Source organism: Aplysia californica, unplaced genomic scaffold (assembly GCF_000002075.1).
Source record: "Aplysia californica isolate F4 #8 unplaced genomic scaffold, AplCal3.0 scaffold00701, whole genome shotgun sequence".
Lineage (NCBI taxonomy): Eukaryota > Metazoa > Mollusca > Gastropoda > Aplysiida > Aplysiidae > Aplysia > Aplysia californica.
In genome coordinates this window covers 92743-111576 of record NW_004797971.1, presented here as the reverse complement: position 1 = coordinate 111576, position 18834 = coordinate 92743, and the positions used below count along the sequence as shown (strand labels likewise).

The 18834-nt window shown below is 42.2% G+C and overlaps 2 protein-coding genes across 3 annotated transcripts in view; one reads left to right on the top strand and one right to left on the bottom strand.

Annotated features, from left to right (window-relative positions):
• Positions 1 to 8479: 8479 nt before the first annotated feature.
• LOC101851223 (60S ribosomal protein L10) lies at positions 8480 to 16775 on the bottom strand. The gene is made up of 6 exons (XM_005108581.3): positions 16699 to 16775; positions 16525 to 16553; positions 13554 to 13612; positions 11329 to 11575; positions 9683 to 9845; positions 8480 to 8693 (listed from the first exon to the last, which is right to left on the bottom strand). Exons 2-6 carry the CDS (start codon positions 16545 to 16547, stop codon positions 8532 to 8534), a joined length of 654 nt encoding a protein of 217 aa, XP_005108638.1. The 5' UTR covers positions 16548 to 16553; positions 16699 to 16775; the 3' UTR covers positions 8480 to 8531.
• LOC101851443 (sorting nexin-29) overlaps positions 16776 to 18834 on the top strand; it is a 33507-nt gene continuing 31448 nt past the window's right edge. The window contains exon 1 of one of the 2 annotated variants that reach the window (XM_035972471.1): positions 16776 to 16978. In XM_035972471.1, the coding sequence (XP_035828364.1) occupies positions 16972 to 16978 (7 nt within the window). In that variant the 5' untranslated portion in view covers positions 16776 to 16971. The remainder of the gene's footprint in view (positions 16979 to 18834) is intronic. The other variant, XM_005108582.3, reaches the window with a different exon arrangement.

The window sequence follows — 18834 nt, the reverse complement described above, 5'->3', positions numbered from 1 at the left end:
GGGGGGGCACTAGTGGTCCGGGCGTGGAACGTCGCAGATACAAACGCGTCACAGTCTTTTTTCCCCCTCGGCAACTTATAAGTATTATAATGATAAGCTAGTTTTGACATAGATCTAGATCTACGTACATGTAATGAATTGTGCGCTGCTCTATGGAATCAAAAGTTGCCCTATGCTAGGCTCTACACAGCAACTCAACGTTTTGGTAAACAATCGAGATGACACAGGCGTGTGCGTTTGAACAAATCAGCCTTTTTTTTTTACACAGCTCAAAATATGCAGGCATTTCAGGCACTATTTGTGACTTCTCTTTATACATTACTTGCTCATTGCCTGTAATTATCAACACAAAACCTCGTGTTTGCTATAACGAACACTCGGATTCAACGAGATTTTAGGTCAGGCCCGGCGACCTCGTTGAATTAGAGTTCCACTGTATGATGACTACTCCTGGAACAGGCAAGGAGTTCTTTTAGTAGAATTTTGGCTTTGGGGAAATGGGATGACAATTAACTCTGATGTGTACTGACTGCAACACACTTACTTTAAAAAACTGCGTAATGCGATTCAAATTCAAAACAAAAGACGCGGAATGCTTAGCGACGGCGTTGTTCCTCTGCACGACAATGCAACTCCTCACAAGTCTGCCCACACCCAAAACCTGATCGCCACCTTCGGATGGGAATAGTTGAAGCATCCATCAGACCTGGCTCCGAGTGACTTTCATCTTTTCCTTCATTTGAAAAAGTTTTTGGCCCTGCAGGACTTCGACTCAGACGCTGATCTCACAGAAGAGACTCGACATTGACGGACATCACAGGAGAGACTCGACATTGGCGGACATCGCAGGCGGCAGCTTTCTACGATGAGGGCTTTCAGAAGCTCGTCCCACGCTATGACACCTCGACAGTTCTGGTGACTACGTAGAGAAGTAGTCATCATGACTGGTATTCAACAATAAATCGTTTTGATTGGGGAAATTATTTCTTTTATAATTATTTTTAAATGGTACCTGGTAGGCCTACTTACTTTCCGGACGTCCCTTGTATCATCATTGTTTGTACACGGCAAAAGATCTGCGTAATTCGTCAACAAAGACTTTTAAAACTAGATGTAGAAGAAAAGTTTCCCTCGATGTTGGACTGACAAATTTATTTGACAGAAGACCGCTTTAGAGAAAATCTGCTACACGACCAACTTCATGCTTGCTCCTAAGGTTGATTATGAAGCAAACACATGATCTTATCTTTTTATTTCTAATTTCAAGAGAATGCAATTGTACAATAATTTGCTTTAAATCACACCCATGATGGTAAGTAAGTGTGAAATTGAGTACACGTAAAGGGTGCTCAACTTTCACAAACTGCACTCAGGCAGCGACTACAGAACAGCGCAACCCAGAAGGCTGTTCCTTAGGGATGCCCTGTTGTTTGTTTTAGTAAGGTTTTACGGCGCTTGCAACAGCATAAGGCCATATGATGAGAGCCTAGGGGAGGATGTCAGCAGAGAAGTCTACACGGGGAATCAGGCCTACTCTGATCACCTCAACTCAACAGCACAAAGTCAGCTGTGACTATCAAGGCACCCTGGATATAGCAGTTCACAAGAGAGTGACTGACATACGATTACGAGGTCTGTCTCAGAATAAAGTTTCCCTGTCATGCTGTCCTCACATATAACTATAAATCACCTTGTATTTGGTATCAACAGAAAGCTCATTCAAATATCCCATGTTCGCAGCAGTCAAAGACCGTGATCAGTGATCGTTTGTCCAAGGTCCCGAGTGCGTTTCTCCACAGCCTCTTGAATCTGGTCTTCGTCCTCAAATCGTAGTGACAGTCAGCATTTCTTTCATCTTGGGGGATAGATTGAAGTTGCATGGGGCGAGATCGGGCGTTCCAATACTTCTCATGAGTAGCCCTCACAAAAAGCTCGTTCACAACTCTGGACTTGTGAACAGGCGCATTGTCATGGTGCAGGATGACGCCTTTTTCAAGTAAAGTGGGTCTTTTGTCCGGATCGCGGGTCTCAGCTTGTCTTTGATCTTTGAGGACGTATCTGTACACGTAGTAGACACCATTGATGTTCCACTCATGCCGAAAAAAAGTGCTTCACCTTTCTCTGCCCATGTTTTCTGTGTGCGCTTCATCTTTCATGTCACACCTCCCATCTTTCAACCTCCCTGATCCATTTCCTTACTGTGTGAATTGTGATGAGGCATTATTCCCTGTTACTTTGTATTGATCACCACGGGTTTCAGCTGCAGACGTGCCAAGAAGAAGAGTTTAAATTTTGGGGGCTCTCGTGGCCTACAGTAACCCGACATGGCGACTTGGATTCGTAGTAAAAAGAGGTAAAAGAAAATTTTGGGGGCTCTCGTGGCCTACAGTAACCCGACATGGCGACTTGGATTCGTAGTAAAAAGAGGTAAAAGAAAATTTTGGGGGCTCTCGTGGCCTAGAGGTTTTAAGGTGTTAACCTCTCAATCATTCAAAGGTCCCGGGTTCGAATACAGGTAGTGACAAAAATTTCTTCTCTAAATTTGTCTCCTTTCCTGCTCTCTAGCAATGTTATGTCGTCTGCTTTCGTCTCCTCTTTCTGCCCCCACTCCCTCATTTCCTTTGCCCCCCTCCTCTGGGCTCCCGATTCTTTCTACAGCTTAGCTTTTCTACTGCTACTCCTTGGCTTCTTCTTACTGCTGTTTTTCAGCCACACCCCTGATCTTCTGGTAGGAAAGGTCTACACCTAGCCTTCTCGGACAAGGGCGAAGAATCTCGGAGGGGCCGTGTGCAAGTTGCCTCCACCCGAGCAAAATTCAAAATTTCCTACCTACTGAAAAAGTTTAATAATGTGTCCCGCGCGCTCATATGACCTTATGCAGTTGCGAGCGCCGTAAAACACTTACAAAAACAAAACAAGAGTTTAAAATTTGATCACAACTTGGACATCGTAGCATGAGAAGGTTGCACCAATGTTTTGCTCAGCCATTTTCCTGGTATTTGCGTTGGACAAAGTGCACAAGAACACCGCACTTGATACGTCACAGCCACAGCTCTATGACCCGTTCACCAATGCACTTGCAATTTGGCATAGAGATTTCTTAGACATGATGTCACAAAATATAGAGGCTGTTGGTTGCAAACTTTTGATTTTATGGAGGAGGGAAACATTATTCTGAGACGGACCTCGTAGAATGGAAACCGTTTTTGTCTACTCTTTGTTAAAAGTTATCGGCAATAACAGGGCCACATCGGTTTTTATAGCAGGGACAAAGGCTCGTTAACAATGTGTAAAAAGAGTGATAGTGATAGAGAGACCACGCAAGCACACACACAGCGGATGAAGCGAGAGAAGGCTGCGGTGTGCTGCTGCAGACTTCAGACGTTCAATCTAGCTTTCAGTTTTAAGCCAAGCTAGATGCACGTGTAAGTTGCAATGTGTCAAGCGCAGGCCTGTTACATTTTTGTACTGCCATATGACCAAAACCCCTGTCCGTGGGTACTTGTCGCAGTACTTGTGGCAAGGAAAACTACCCATGAATAAATACAGCTGGATTAGTCCACAAATGATTACTTCCCTTGCATTTCTGATTTAACAGGGGTCAGGTATAACAGGACTTTATATGGAAGTGGTTATTCGCACCGAGTGTGCGCATAAAAATTTATATTATTCGCACCGGGTGTGCGCATAAGAATTAATATTATTCGCACAGGGTGTGCGAATAAGAAATAATTATATTCGCACAGGGTCGACCCGACCTGCGCGCTGCACGAGATCGTTGCGCGCTGCGAACGCTGTGCGAGATTGGCAAATGCCGCGAGAGTCCGCGAAACTAGGCAGTCTTGGCCTATATAATAAGCTTACCTGCGTGGCATTTTCATTTTTCAAAACAGAGCCCTGAGAGAACCTTGCCAGTAGCGTTCTGTTGGCCCCAAGGCTATTGCATCGCAAATCTGAAATTACTCAACACCTAGATCTAGATCTAGTTCTTCTAGATTTATTCTCAGCATGGAAGTGGGAGCCAAGTTCAAGAGCTTTTCAGAGTTCACAGAGGCTCTGAAAGAGTATGAAAGTACTAATAACACAAAATTTGTGGTGACACGATCCACTAAAATTGGCCAAACAGACCCCTTGAGTGCTGTATACGTGTACCAGTCGATCCGGTTCCAGTGCAAGCAGGGGCAGCGCCACCATTATTGTATTCTTTAAATAAATAAACATAAAAAAAAAAAAATCAAAGGTGCAAATGCACATTGTACAAGTTCTATCTAAACGTACACATGTGTACATAATTTTGGTTGACGGCAACTTGAGTGGGGGGGGGGGGGGGGGGGGGTGTCCTGGGAAAGATTACAAGAGGGGTGGGGTCATTTGTGAACAGTCCCTAAAAGTAAAACTGCAATCATTCGGCCATAAATAATATGATGTATTACTACAGAGTTACTACATAAAGTTGATTTTGGACCTCATTTGTCACACCCATGTATCCCACCTTTAGTTTTAGGCTAAGGGTTTTAATTTTGGAAAGAACTGGGAATAGGCCAGAATTGTTCCCGTGTCACTGGGATGAGGCCAAGAAACTATTCCCACTGACACTGAGAACAGACAGGCCCATTAGATGTCTAGATCTATTGTTCCCACTATGATCTACATGGGCATGATGATGGGTTACTAAATAAAGATTATACACATGTACTTTTCTTTATCTAATGTAGATCTAGATATATTTAAGAGTAGATTCTGGTGTGAGTGGAAGAATTTTTTTTTAAAGAAAGGAATGGTCATTCTATGCTTGCTTGTTATTCATCATGTATATATATATTAGATCTAGATCTAATACGGATTATGGAGACCACGGTACAGGACAGGTAAAAATCCTTCCCGATTCCCCATTTCTTCTAGAATCTAGACTACGGTCAAGTCTTGGCCCAAGTAAGCGAAGAGAAGAAAAAGTCTGAACTGAATTGAGAAGACAGCATAGCTACAGTACGCGTTAGAAACAAATCTAGATACCTCCACCATGTCTCCCCCTCTTTTCACTGGTCTGGTAAACTTCACCCGCGCCTCTATCGTCTCTCATTAGTCTCATGGTACCTCTTAGGCCTAGCCTAGGCTGGCAATGTGGGTCCACTATAAAGTAAAGTTCTTGGGCAGAGCAAACTATAAAATGTTCCTGGTCCACTTTTCTGTTTATTATGAATGATTTGCATGTGGCAGCCCCCCCCGGACTGTCGAATACTAGATCTATAAGTATCCTAATAACTTAAGTGCAGAAGGTGCGGTCCACCAAAAATTAGCGTACTACGACTAATTCAGAAAACCAGGAACCTGCTGGTCCATCCTCCACTTAATGGTCTCCCTCCGCTGCCTCCCCCTCAAAAGAAAAGGAGCAAAAATAAGCCTACGACTACGACATGTAATCAAGAAAATCAGGAACCTGCTGGTCAATCATCCACTTCTGGTCTCCCTCCACTGCCTCCCCCTGAAAAGAAACAGCGGCTGGGATCAAGTAATACTAATATAATATAATAGTGACAGGGTCCCCACCAAATCCCGGAACATTTTTTCAAGACCCCCAAATTTTTTTCAAGACCCCAATTCGACGGAAAAATCAGGCCGCTGCGCGTCAAGAATGATCCCCAAAAAGCCCATCTATCAAAGATAAAAAGTCAAAATGTCTATAGATGAATGCAAATGTACATTTTGTAGTATAGTCTTCAAACAATAGATGACTATAATACTGGGTGACTGCCAAACCAGCTTCTCAATTTTCCAAGGGAGGGGCCTCATCCATTTTCCAGGACGTTACATAACAATGAAAGCATGAAAGCGTGTGCTCCATTTATATATCTAATATAATACATGTATATGTTTTTGTGAATACACACACACACACATGTAGGTACATTATATCCAGTTAACAACATGTCAGTGTGGCACTGGGATCTTGAGAGACTTTGGTATTTCAGTCTGTTCTTACTTATTTATATTTTCCCATCATCATATTAGCCAACATAACAAACTATAGGCCCTATATTTAAAAAAATGAATCCTGTTTTGAGCCTGAAAAAAGACCTAGATTTAGAACTAGAAAATCGACTGTCAATAACCAGTCTGGGTGTCACGATTCATATATATATATATATATAATAAACGTGAAGACGAAAACCATTGCTGCAACTCAAAGTAGAGTAATAACTAGAATGGCTCAAGTACACATATATTCAGTGTGAGGTGCAAGATGCAGTGACACTGAAAATCTGCCAGTCTTGAACAGAAAGCTAATAAAATATATAGATAATTACAATCACTCCATCCAATGAAACGCGAACACTTAGTTCAATAACAAGGCATGACGGATCCTGATTCCACACAAGGCCTGCACCAACGCGCGCTTTGCAGAGAGCTCTAAAGTAGTAATCAAAATGCTAAAAAATTTGCTTCCAAATTCAGTTTTTGTCCTCTAGCGTTGCCTTCAGCTCCCCCCCCCCCCCCCAATCCCCTTCCATGAGTGTATCTTATAAAGGAGTCCAATACTTCACAGCGCTCAGACCGCCGGTACTCACGGGTTCATTGACCGGTCACGAGGGCGAACCTGTCAAGACGCTTGTATAACTTCTTTTTTCCACAAGCGACAGCAGAGGGCAATTTTTAATATATTGATTTATTTTCAAGGCGACACAGCGTTCATAATGCACAACCTGCATGTTACAAATGTTGCGTTATCTATCAGACTATTACCGGAAAATTTCTGGGCAGTAACGAAAGCAGATCTTGATTCTTCCCGACCGAGCCTCGGTGTCACACACACTTCCGTCACAGCGGTTCAATTTCAATTACGTTTCCTCTTTAGGATTCATCAACCATACAGTCTAGATAGCTGCACATTACACAGGCCCTATACTTTCCCGACTTACCGACCCATCACAAAATTCCCGACTACTTTTTCCCGACCCTGTAGTGAGAACCCTGCGCCTGTTCCTGCGGTAAACGTCCTCATCCGACGCCTAGATATTCCGGACTTCGATCTCTTCGGTGATTCGGATAATAAAATGCAGGTCCGTTTAGATCTATAACTTTGTCTCGTCCCCCCTTCTCTCTCTCTCGTGGTATTCTCGCAGCTAGTACTACTCGCACTCGCAGCCCTCACTCACTCCGCCTCGCCGGGAACAAGTCTCACTCACTCCGCCTCGCCGGGAACTAGTTCGCGTAGAGGTCGATTAGGACCCATGAATGTATAATATAAGCAGAGACAATGAACGTTTACGTACATTGTCTCTGGTATAAGTCCGTTGTTTGCCTAGTGCGCATTAATACATATAAACACGGCGGGTCCACCAAAGTTCAATCAACTCTCTAGTTCAATCCAGCCCCTAAGATCTTTGTCCTTGCGCGATGAGGAGAAAAAAATTGAGAAAATGGTAGGCCCGATTCCCTTCCTTCTTTTGAAACACCCTGTGCGAATACAACTTTATAGTATTCGCACACCCTGTGCGAATAAAATTTCATAGTATTCACACACCCTGTGCGAATAACTACGTTTTACGGTGCTCGCAACTACATAAGGTCTTATGAGCGCCAAGGGGTGGGTGTCAACAGAGACGTCTTTACAGGGAATCAGACTTTCACTGGTCACCTCTCTAGCTTCAACAGCACAAGGTCTGCTTCGACTATCAAGGCAACCCGGAAATAGCAAGTCACAGTCACAAGGGAGTGACAAACATACAAAAGAAGTAGAGGAAAATGACAATAGTAAGGATCAGGAAAGAAAAAGCAGCAGTTCCCTGTTGTAGATCAGGAACAGTTATGAGCGTGACATGAGTCAGCCCATTTACAATTCGACTATGCTTGAACAAGAAATGTCCCCCCTTTGGGAATGGCCTAAAGACACTACAATCAGTCAGTGGCACTGCCCCGGGGGGACTGAAGTGTCTTTAGGCCATTCCCAAAGGATGGGCATTTCTCGTTCATGCACAGTAGAATTGTAAATGGGCTGATCCAACAATGTCATGCTCATAACTGCTTTCTTTCCTACTCCCCACTATCGTCATTTTCCTCTACTTCTTTTGTACGTTTGTCATACTCTTGCGACCCGCCATCTCCAGGGTGCCTTGATAGTCGAAGCAGACTTTGTGCTCCCTGTGATCTCCAGTGAATGTTATGGACAGCTTCGACTCGTATTCAATTCACATCAAATCGAGAGGACTTGTAAAGTGAGTTTTAGCAAGAGTTGTTTTGTTTGCATAAAAGTACCTAAGATTATAACAGGTGTTACAAGAGAGTATAACACATAAAAAGGAGAGAAGGACAACGGATATTTGACACGAGAGAAGGAGCAAATCACACATCAACCATCCATTAAAATGACACACAACGCACAGTACACGTACAAATTGAAGGGAGAACGAACGCTAATGCTGAAATGACAATATAATCACAGAAACAGGCTTCACACAGTCTACACAATAAATAAACAAAATTTGCCTGTTCTCAAACAGTTTATTCACATTGACCAAACTCCTGATCTCAGCTTATGACCGGGCGACCTGTCTGCTCCTCCAGGCATCCAAGGGTCCGTGGTTGGGCTTGTACTGGCAGTTGACACCATCAGGCACCAGGATGCCGTCAGCACGCATCTTTTCGTAGTCTTCCCGTGGCCACTTGGTGAAGCCCCACTTCTTGGAGATGACGATCTGCAATGGAAATTTTTTTTCGCACTTTATACAGTGCTTCTACTAGCTGAAGCTGAGAAGTAAGGAAAATTCTGCTTGAAGAAATTGAAATTTAGTGCTTTTACAGGGTTGAAAATGGCATTTGGGAGCCTGTTTTAAGAGATAGCCTACAAACCACAACACATTTTTTCACCAAGATCTACATAATATATTTCCATTGATGGCAATGTAACACATTACACCCTAACTCGCCCGGAACCGCCCGCGCCGACCCAGCGTCTTTAGAAACGAAAGTCTCGCCTTGACGAGACTCTGGGGCCGGGATTTTGATTTGCACAGCATAGCAAAAAGTTTCTTCTTTCGTTTGATACCGAAATGAAATTTTTCGGGCCAGTAGTTTTAGTATTAGAGCTGATCGAAGTCTGATCGCGTTACCGACACTTTGAAAGATTTTGATGAAAACGTTGTAGGAAGAGTTTGGGGCGATTCCGATTGATCAGACGGAGAAAATCTAGAATTTAGATCTAGGGCCCGACCGCGAGGCTGAGAGTGAGAGTGAGGGGTCGGACACCCCGATTGAACTAAAGTTAGAACAATTCCAACAGTTTGCGCATACATAAAGTTATATTTTTCTGAAACTACATTCAGTTTTCTTTTTAACTTATTTTTTCAGGATTTTTGGAATTTGTTTAGTATTTTTAAAATGTGTTTTTTAAAGGGTAGTATTCACGGGAGGTGGGTTCTTTCCCCTTGCTTAGGATCTAACAATGGACTTCCCGTCCAGGCCCTTAGGGTGTAATGTGTTAACAGAGGGAGCTGATAATGATTGGGGAGCAAGTGCGGTACTGTCTGAAAGTAAGGATTTCCCTAAAAATATGGAAGATTGGAACCACTGAAATAATTTTTTTTTAAAGTCACGATGAGAAAAAAAAATTCATTACCAACTGCATTCAGATGACTAAAATTTCTAATTCGGACAGAGGTGAAGGAATGGCCTACTAATTCATTACCTTTTGACGTCCTGGGTACTTGAACTTAGCACGCCTCAGAGCCTCCACAACCTGCGGCTCATGTTGTTCACGAGCACGCACCGACATGATTGGCTGTCCGATGTGCACACGTGCAACGGTACCTTGGGGTTTGCCAAAGGCACCTCTCATTCCGGTCTGAAGTCTGTCAAAGAAAAATGAAAGATTAAACACAAATCAGAGGAAGAAACATTTATTGATGGAGGAAAGGGAAAAAGGAGGGAATTTTTTAACAAGAAATTCCCTTCTAAAAACCCAACCGTACAGCTTTTTTATGCACCTGACACTTAAGGTATACTAGAACAGTCTGTACCCTTGTTGCCAGGGGATGCGAGTTCCTATCATAAACAGAGATTTTCAGTTAAGCCCATTAGCTAGGACAGCAGATTAGACATGTGCGTATCAATTGCTTGCAAGCCTAGCAGTAAGCAATTACTTTTGCAAATTTGGTACTGATATTATCCACTTTAAATCCACAATATGAATCCGTGCTGTGTTTGTGACTAATTCCCCACAGAAGAATCAGAGCCAGATCATTAACAGGATGCATGCGTAAGTCTGATAAATTATGCATCTTCGTGATGTAGCCTACAGTGGAATCATGTTATAACGAGAGGGAGGGGACCGAAGCAAAAAGTCCGTTATAGCAGGATTTTCGCTATAAGGGATCCAGTAATAAATTCAAGGGAAACTGTAAAGTAGGCCTAATTAATCTACGAGTTTGGTGTTCCGCTGTGTCTGATTGCGCACGTCACACATTCGCTCCATCCATCACATTGCTGTGACCTCTCCATCCTCGCATCGGAGAAGTGAGAGGCATGGCAGGCCTTGATAATCTAAACTAGGCTTACACTGGCCTATCACGCGATGTGCTCTGCTTGTCTTTGTTTCACAAGATCAGCAACAAGTTTCTCAACTGGCGAGGTTTTGCATTATGTATAATTGGCCTCTATGCCATGTGCACAGCAGCAGCAATATTCCGCTATAACCGACCCGCAAGTGTGTCTGATAGCGCTATAGCAGTATTTTGTATACAAAGGTAAAGAGGAGAAAAAAACTGGGTTTTAGAATAGTGCCTTTATAACAGACCTCGTTTTTTCCGGACTCGTTATGAGTGGACTCCACTGTACTAGGTACGTCATGAGGCAACTAAGCATTTAATGAGCACCTCATTTTGTGACCAGGGATAACAGACAAGCTTGTAAATAAAGCAAAAGATACCATCTTATTAGTCTTTTCAAAACTAACAAGGGGAACAAAATTGATCAATGAGGACTGTGTACAAATAATACCATTGAGCTCAATAAAAATGGGTACTGAACTAGAGAGGGACTTTTGCAACCAAGAGACAAGAAAACCACCCATGCCCATACATAATATTCTAAAGTTGAAATTAGAAGGCACAAAGCATCTTTTATTTCTCCCAAGATAGAGGCAAGCACATGGAATAGATTCTATATTTTTATACAGTTTTTTTTTGTCATACATGATTGATAGGACAGAAGGAGCAAACCACACCAGAGCACTTGCCAACCACCCACTTGCAGGCTTCTTTTGCAAAAACTGAAATCTGCATTTATATGATCTACTGTGTTGCAAATGCAATAAAACTAAAACAAAACAATTACCTATCAGCACCGGCACACGACAACATCTTGTTGATTCGGTTAACGTGGAATGGGTGTAACCGAACCCGTAGGTGGAAGGCATCTTTACCACAGTTCTTCACCAGGTACTTGTTGGCACAGATACGACCTGCCTCAAGAGCTTCAGATGACAGCTGTTCATACTCATCAGAAATCATGTGGATGCATAGTGGAAACTCATCTACACGAGCCCTCTTTCTGCCCAAGTCAAAAATCCTGATCTTAGGATCTGTGGAAGACAATGCAAGTATTCAATATTTGAAGTACTGGTATCAGAAACAACGGAGTTGGTCCCTGATCACTGATAAAAGAAATTAAAATTATGACGAAGGTGAGAAAATCAAATCAGCATCACATACCTGAAGACAGCTTTAGAAAATAAGTACACATGGCCACGATCAACTAACAATAATCCCATAAAAAAAAAAAGTAGATGTTTTACCGCGGTCGCAGCTGCATAAGGTCATTGGAGCGCCAAGGGGTGGGTGTCAACAGAGAAGTCCCTACAAAGAATCAGACTTACTGTGCCCACCTCTCTAGCTTCAACAGCACAAAGTCTACTTCGATTATCAAGGCACCCCGGAAACAGCAGGTCACAAGAGTGTGACAAAAATACAAAAGAAGTAGAGGAAAATACAATAGTAAGGATTAGGAAAGAAAAAGCAACACTTCCCTGTTGTAGATCAGGCAGAGTTATGAGCCTGACATTGAATACATTGACGAATCAGCCCATTTACAATTCTACTGTGCATGAACGAGAAATGTCCCCCCTTCGGGAATGGCCTAAAGACACATCAGTCAGTGCCCCCCCGGGTGGGTAAATAATCTCAACAGAAGTTACAAAATAAACACTACACACCGAACTCCACTGATTTATCAGATCATTTTAGTTTGACACAATGAAGCAGCCCAGACAACATTCCCTCCTATCATGCCACTCATATTTTTTCAAACCATGCGACAAATCTGTGTAAGGAATATCAAGCAGAAAAAACTCAGATAATTTAGATCAGTAAACTACCACACCCGCCTGCTAAACACTCCACGAGAGCAAAAAATTTCCCTTTATTCAAGAAGTCAGGACCGGTAGAAACGGAATTGTTTTTTTTTTAATTAAAAAAAATTTTTTAAAAATGTTCAATTGAGTACTTGGCAGATCTGCACCACAGTGCATGGGCGCGACCAAGCAATACACCAACATTGTGGAATCTAATTTTGCAAAATCCAGCATTTTAAAAATTGATGCTCGCCAGTCAGTTTGAAACTGGCAGCTAGGGCTTTAATGAGATCAGACCAATGTTGGTACTGAGCATTCTGAAAAGAATATTACATGCATTAACAATGTACATAAATAAATTCTGAGGTATGGGGTGTCGAGGAGGCTGACTGGGTGAGGGAAAAGAAAACCACTTTAAAATTTCGACTGCTCTTACAATGGTGAAACATCATCATCAAATTAAGGAAACGAAGCAGCTTGTGGCCTTATACACACACACATACACCCCTAACTAACAGACAAACAAAAGACAGTCAAAGCTCTTTTCTTGTTGTTGTTGTCCCTAGTGGTTTTTGTTGCTGATATAAGCTGCTGTTGTTTCGTTGAAATATTTGTTGCCTCAACTCTACTGTACAGAAAGCCTGTGGATTTTTGCCACACTCTTCAAATCCGCCTTCTCAACTGTTTCAGTTACAGATGATTTTTTCCTAAAAGCAACAAACTTTTCATCTTCAAATTCGTCGTAAGATTTGAAAGGATGCTCTAGAAAGCCTTCCATATTGTCAGGCTGAGACTAGCCGAGATAACTAGGACCATGCTGGGAGAAGCGGAAATGGCAGATATTAGATCTAAATCTAATCATCAACGCTAAAGTGCTCCGTGTTCACCCTGTCGCAATTAACAACACAGCGATAGTTGTGACAGCGTCACTCTGTCGCAATTAACACTACCTTACTAAAAAAAAAAAAGCAACACAGCAGAAAAGTAGACATGCCAACTACTCTGACAAAAAATTAAATTTCTTGGCTCAGATGTAGCCTACTTGGCAGGTAAGGAGAAAAATACTAAAATTGGAAGGATTTCCATAATGGGTGGCAATCCCAACAAACTGAAGAAGGGACCCAACCTAAAACCCCATGGCTACTCGTTAAGAATTCCTCCAACTAAATACATCATACAGTACAACTATGTGTATGACTACGAGACTTACCTGGGACACCACGGCAAAAGCGTGACTTTGGATAGGGCTTGTTTTTACAGTATCTGTAACTGAAAATACACAAACATGAATGACAATCATCTAAATTTCAACTAACCTGATAACATTTAAACTAACAGCCAACCATCTTTCATTCACACTCAGCCACAGTGCGGCACAATTAAACAATAAAAATTGACAATGTGAATCTTGTTCTTTAACATAAATACCCTTACTGCACCATAAGCTAAAAACAATGTTGCACAAAACAAACACTTTAGAGCCTCTGTATTCTGTATTTAGTCTACATTTGTGAGGAGAGATGTCTTCTGGTTACTCCTGCAAGGGCCCTCTCTCAAGACAAGACTCAAGGAGGGGTATGTCGAAACAGTTTGGGATGACGCATAAGAAAAGCGCTGGGACAATATTTGACATAAAAATATATGCTAAATTAAAAACACTATTCTCTTTCAGTTTACTGCGCTCGCAACTGCATAAGGCTCTGTCCACACTGCGAGCAGAGCGGAGTTGTTTGAGGCGCTAACATTGGGTTGAGCGGAGAGGGCTGTGCAATGCAACGTCACGTGGCATATTTTCAAATCGGTTTCAGTTGCCCAAGGATATGAAATGATTGGCGTTATTTGTCCTGGTCGATGAGGAGACTCAACAGATAAAAAGCAAGAAATAGGTGCACCCGAACAACTGACTGCAAATTCTTCCATTGATATCTAAATAAAAAGAGGGTACAGTGAAAAAAGGATCAGAATAATACGAGAGAGAAGCATCTAATTTCTTTTTAATTTCTCTCATGCTTTATCTGGTGAGTGGGAAAAAGGAACATAATAATAATCATAGAATCCCCAGCATGTTTAAAAACAAATCGACGATAATATCTTGAGTTTTGCAATACACAAGAGTTTTAAAACACATAAACGCACGCATACATTGTCTCACGAAGAGGACCCGTGTTCGATTCCAAAGTAAGCAAGAATTTTTATCAAGCATTTCGTTTTTTTCTGGTTAGACGTTATATTCACTCTCAGCCAAGGTTGTGTGTGTGTGTGTGAAAGAGAGATGGAAAGCATTGGGGAAGGGAATGTTGGGGCGAACGATTGGGTCGGCAGGTATAATTATGTTATTAGATAATTGAGAAGAGACCATGTAACGATTCATGTGGAATAAGAGTTAGAGTACAATTAAATTCATAGTGTAGCGATTTAGGCCTAGTTACACGACACCAGCATGCCAAAGTAGTCCAGTTAAACGAATGTTGTTTTATTATATTAATACGCACATACATGCGAATATAAAGCGCTTGTAAATAAACTTTAGTTCTAATTAGTCTGAGCTTCTGCGTTTTCGAGCGCAATTGAATTGGGTTTATTTATCTTAGCTCCCAAAGCTTGAAACTTTACTCACGTCTGCACGTAAGACATGCATGAGCAGGCACACTAGATATACTATACCTATTCATTGTTCTCTAAAACATTCCATTTGTGTACACTCATTCATCTATCTATCTTTCTCCCCCTTCCTTTCAACCCTGCATCGAGATTTAGAGAAATAATGCTTCAAGTTCGCACTGACAAAAAGTTCAACGGGTGCTTCCCGCGATAAAGAATGAGGCAGAGTATGTTCTTAGAAAAATCCGGCACAACAGCAGACTGGGACAAAAAATCGGGATACACGCGATCGAAATCGGGAAAAACCAGGATGCTTGTGGCTTGAGATTGGGGGCAAAAAATCGGGATGAGCGGCGGGTCTGATATTCACTGCTGGTCTCTGCTGTGCTAGCAGTGTGGCCAGAGCCACAATCGAGAGACCGGGAATTCCCAGAGTACTGTAACTACCACCGTAAGCCTGTAAAGTATTCGGCATTCATGATGGGTCACAGGTTCAGCCAACCGTAGCTTGGTTCACGCCCTGCGTGTAGTCGCATGTGTCAAAGACAGGACACTAAAGCCAAAGGTAAAACCGAGCTCAAGTACAAGACCAGCCGGTGATCTTGTAGTTCCGTTCGTTAAAGTCCACGATCCATTTGTTTGCATCCAGAGAAGAAATCCAGAAGTCTTGAAGACCAAATACTATTTGAATTAGGCTACACAAAGAGCAGGGATGCAACCAAACTGCAAAACATCAAATTAGGATAAAATTCAGGGGGGCATGCCCCCCTGAAACCCCCCTACTCCTGACTTTACTTTAACGAACGAAACTACAAAATCGCCGACCAGCCTACCCTACAACTACAGTACAGTCAACGGCACGGAAGCCCAAGTTGACATCAGTATAGCAATCTTGAATGAAGAAGCTGGAGGCAAAATTATCTGAACATAGGGTACACATATAAGCAGAGGATCATGAAAAGGAATCTGTGCTTTTTCGGTAGATCTAGATTCTAGATCCCACCCCCCTTATTTGAGACTGACCTACATCGAGATCTAAATCTAGGCTATGCTATACGTTTGATGCGAGCTAAGATATCAAATGTAACAACTGCAAAACGTCAAATTATGGTAAAATTTAGGGGGGCATGACACCGGCGCTATTTCGGTAGTTCCCACCCCGCAATCGTTATTCACGGGTTTTGACCCCAAGAGTAGATAGGAAGGGGGGTTTCAGGGGGGCTTACCACAATTTAATGTTTTGCTGCTGTTAGGTTTGATATCTTAGCTCACCGCGAATCAAACGTATAGATCTAGATGTAGGTCAGGCTCAAATAAGGGGGATGGGAACTACCGAAAAAGCACCGCATGACCCCCCACCAGGCTCAAGCCCCCAGTCTTGAGGCCAAAACCGGCGAATAACAATTGCGAGGTGGGAACTAGAATCTAGGCCTACCGAAAAAGCGCCAAGGAATCTTGATAAACGTGTATTAATTCATAAAAACAAAGAGTTCTAGATCTAGATCTAGAATCTATATCTAGCAGACCCAACAATTAGAAACAACACCGCACATTCATGCATCCATTTTTCGATAACTTACCAACGGGCTGGTCGACGACCCATCTTGGCCTGTAGACACAAAATAAATGAACGTGCTCAATGAAAAGTTGTTATAAAGATGTCTAAAATAAACAGTATGTCAGAAATATATAAAATAAAAAGTGATGATTCACGATGAAATACGATTTAATAAACGAAGTAACTGACGCAGTACCTTGTTTTCAGGGGACCAAGATAAAAAGAGAAAGACAACTCTTGAAACAGGAAGTAGGTGTCATGTGATCACTGTAGACTAGAGTTATCCTTTGGGAAGAGTAAAGTGGGCGAGTGTTATTGTTTGTCATATTGTGAGAAGGGGATGTAGATCTATATTCTAGAATATAGTATCTCTAGAATAGATGTGTAGCTTTACGTTTGTAGAAACATAATATACTGACTTATTTATGATGAAGAACACAGAAAAAGGCAGCTGTTAGTTGTGACAGTCATGAGTGGTAAGCCATTAGTCTATTCTAGTTTTAGTGTCATGTTTTGCTTTTTTTCTGATTTGACTCATGATTGAGAGTGAGAGCGACGAATCTTGACTTGATTTGTTGGTGACTGGTCTGACTACTGACTCTTGTCAACTAGATTCTAGATCTAGACTGAATCTAAATCTAGATATCTAGATACTCTAGACCTAAATCTAGATCTAGCCTGGTGAGATTGCAATGAAGGTGAAATTTAATTTCAGAAGACAAAAAAATAAACGAAGTGATTATTCGGACTCGATTACGAATATGAAAAAATGTTATTCGGACTCTGATTCTTGTCCAGCATGACATCACTTCCGACTTCCTGTGACTCGTGAATCCGACTTCCTGTCCTGCCTCACTCTTGACTCGCCTCAGGCTGGGTAGAGATAGGGATCACTTTGGGCAAAAAGGCGTTTTGTGCAGGAGCCGAGTTTTAATCTTATGATGAATTTGAGGCCGGCCTGAAAAGTTATAGAGTAATCGTACCGGTTCGGGCAGCACGTTTTTTTTTTTCTGTCGGGCACTGGAGTACAAAAAGATCGTTTAAAACTTTGTTTTCAAATCTAGCCCCAAAAGAGTGGCACACAAACCTAAAGCAACCTCCCTTACTTTCGTTGAAACAACAGTACAGTTACGGCGATATTTTGCTAAAAATAGTCCTTAAGCCTTAAGACAGCTTTTTCTTCATCAACTGAGCAAAGGCAAAACAGCGTGAAGCTCTTTTCCCGGAAGAGTTAACATTGGTTGTGGATGAAGGAGCCTGTGACCTAGATTCTACGTTTTGGTAGACTCTGAAGGCTGGAGAGTTATTTGCATATGAGGCCCTGTCAAGGATGAAAGAGAATTTGCCGTTTAGTCAGTCTCGCCGTTTTTGCCCAAAGGGGGGGTGCCCGGATTGTAGCATAAAATCCGTAGTTTCTCATCCTTCGGGCACATAAGTCCATAAGATAATATAGAGCCAATGGTATCTATAACAAAGAATAAAGAATTTGTGCATAATTTAAATAATAGTTGAGTCAGATACAGCATATTAACTCAGTCAGACACCAGTGTAATAGAGTCAGATACCTGTGTGTAATACAGTTGGATATCAGTGTAGCCGAGTCAGATCCAGTGTTGTTGAGTGAGCCAGATGCCAGTGTAGTAGAGTCAGATACCACGTAGTAGAGTGGGTCAGATACATACTCATTAAAATAGTTATAAGTGCTGAATACCACTTTAGACAAACTATCATTGTGTCCAAGTGTTGATAACAAACATTAAAAATCATGTTATTAAGCTTGCAAAGAAACAAATGTGATAATAATTGAAAATGACCGAATGTCAAAATACTGCCCGAATGAATGAGAAAACCAAAAAAATGCGACTGAACTCGTAAATAAATCGGGCGTCACTTTTGCACCCAGTAAGGGCCTCAAACATGAGAACAAGCTGAAACAGGTCATTCCTGGGGTCATCCAATCACATGACTTCCTGTAGCTGGTTTCGGTTTGTCTCTAGGGCAAGGCAGATAGGAGATATAAAGTCAACGTGCCTGTTTTCGTCCTTATTTTGACCGAACCGGTAATATTACTCCAGCGCTTCTAATAAATGTTTTTTTATCAAGAGGTCACCAGAAGCAATTAAAGATGGCTCGTCAGCATGTGTCGGGGTCGGATGGGCGACCTGCACACGTGTGGCTGTGTGCGTGTCGGGGAGGGTGGTGGGGGGGGGCACTATCGGTCCGGGCTTTGAACGTCGCATAAGCCACGGCGTCACTTTTCGCCCGATTCTGTTACTTTTAGTTCGCGTGACTCAGCAGCCCGCCGGAGCTCCCCGACTCGGGGTCACGGGGT

What these genes read in the sequence shown, in the direction of transcription:
- LOC101851223 (XM_005108581.3), bottom strand. Translation starts at nt 16,547, where the DNA reads ATGGGTCGTCGACCAGCCCGTTG. An exon ending in GGTCGTCGACCAGCCCGTTG is followed by an intron (nt 13,613 to 16,524) that starts GTAAGTTATCGA and finishes GTGTATTTTCAG; the next exon opens with TTACAGATACTGTAAAAACA. An exon ending in TCGTGTGCCGGTGCTGATAG is followed by an intron (nt 9,846 to 11,328) that starts GTAATTGTTTTG and finishes TTTCTTTGACAG; the next exon opens with ACTTCAGACCGGAATGAGAG.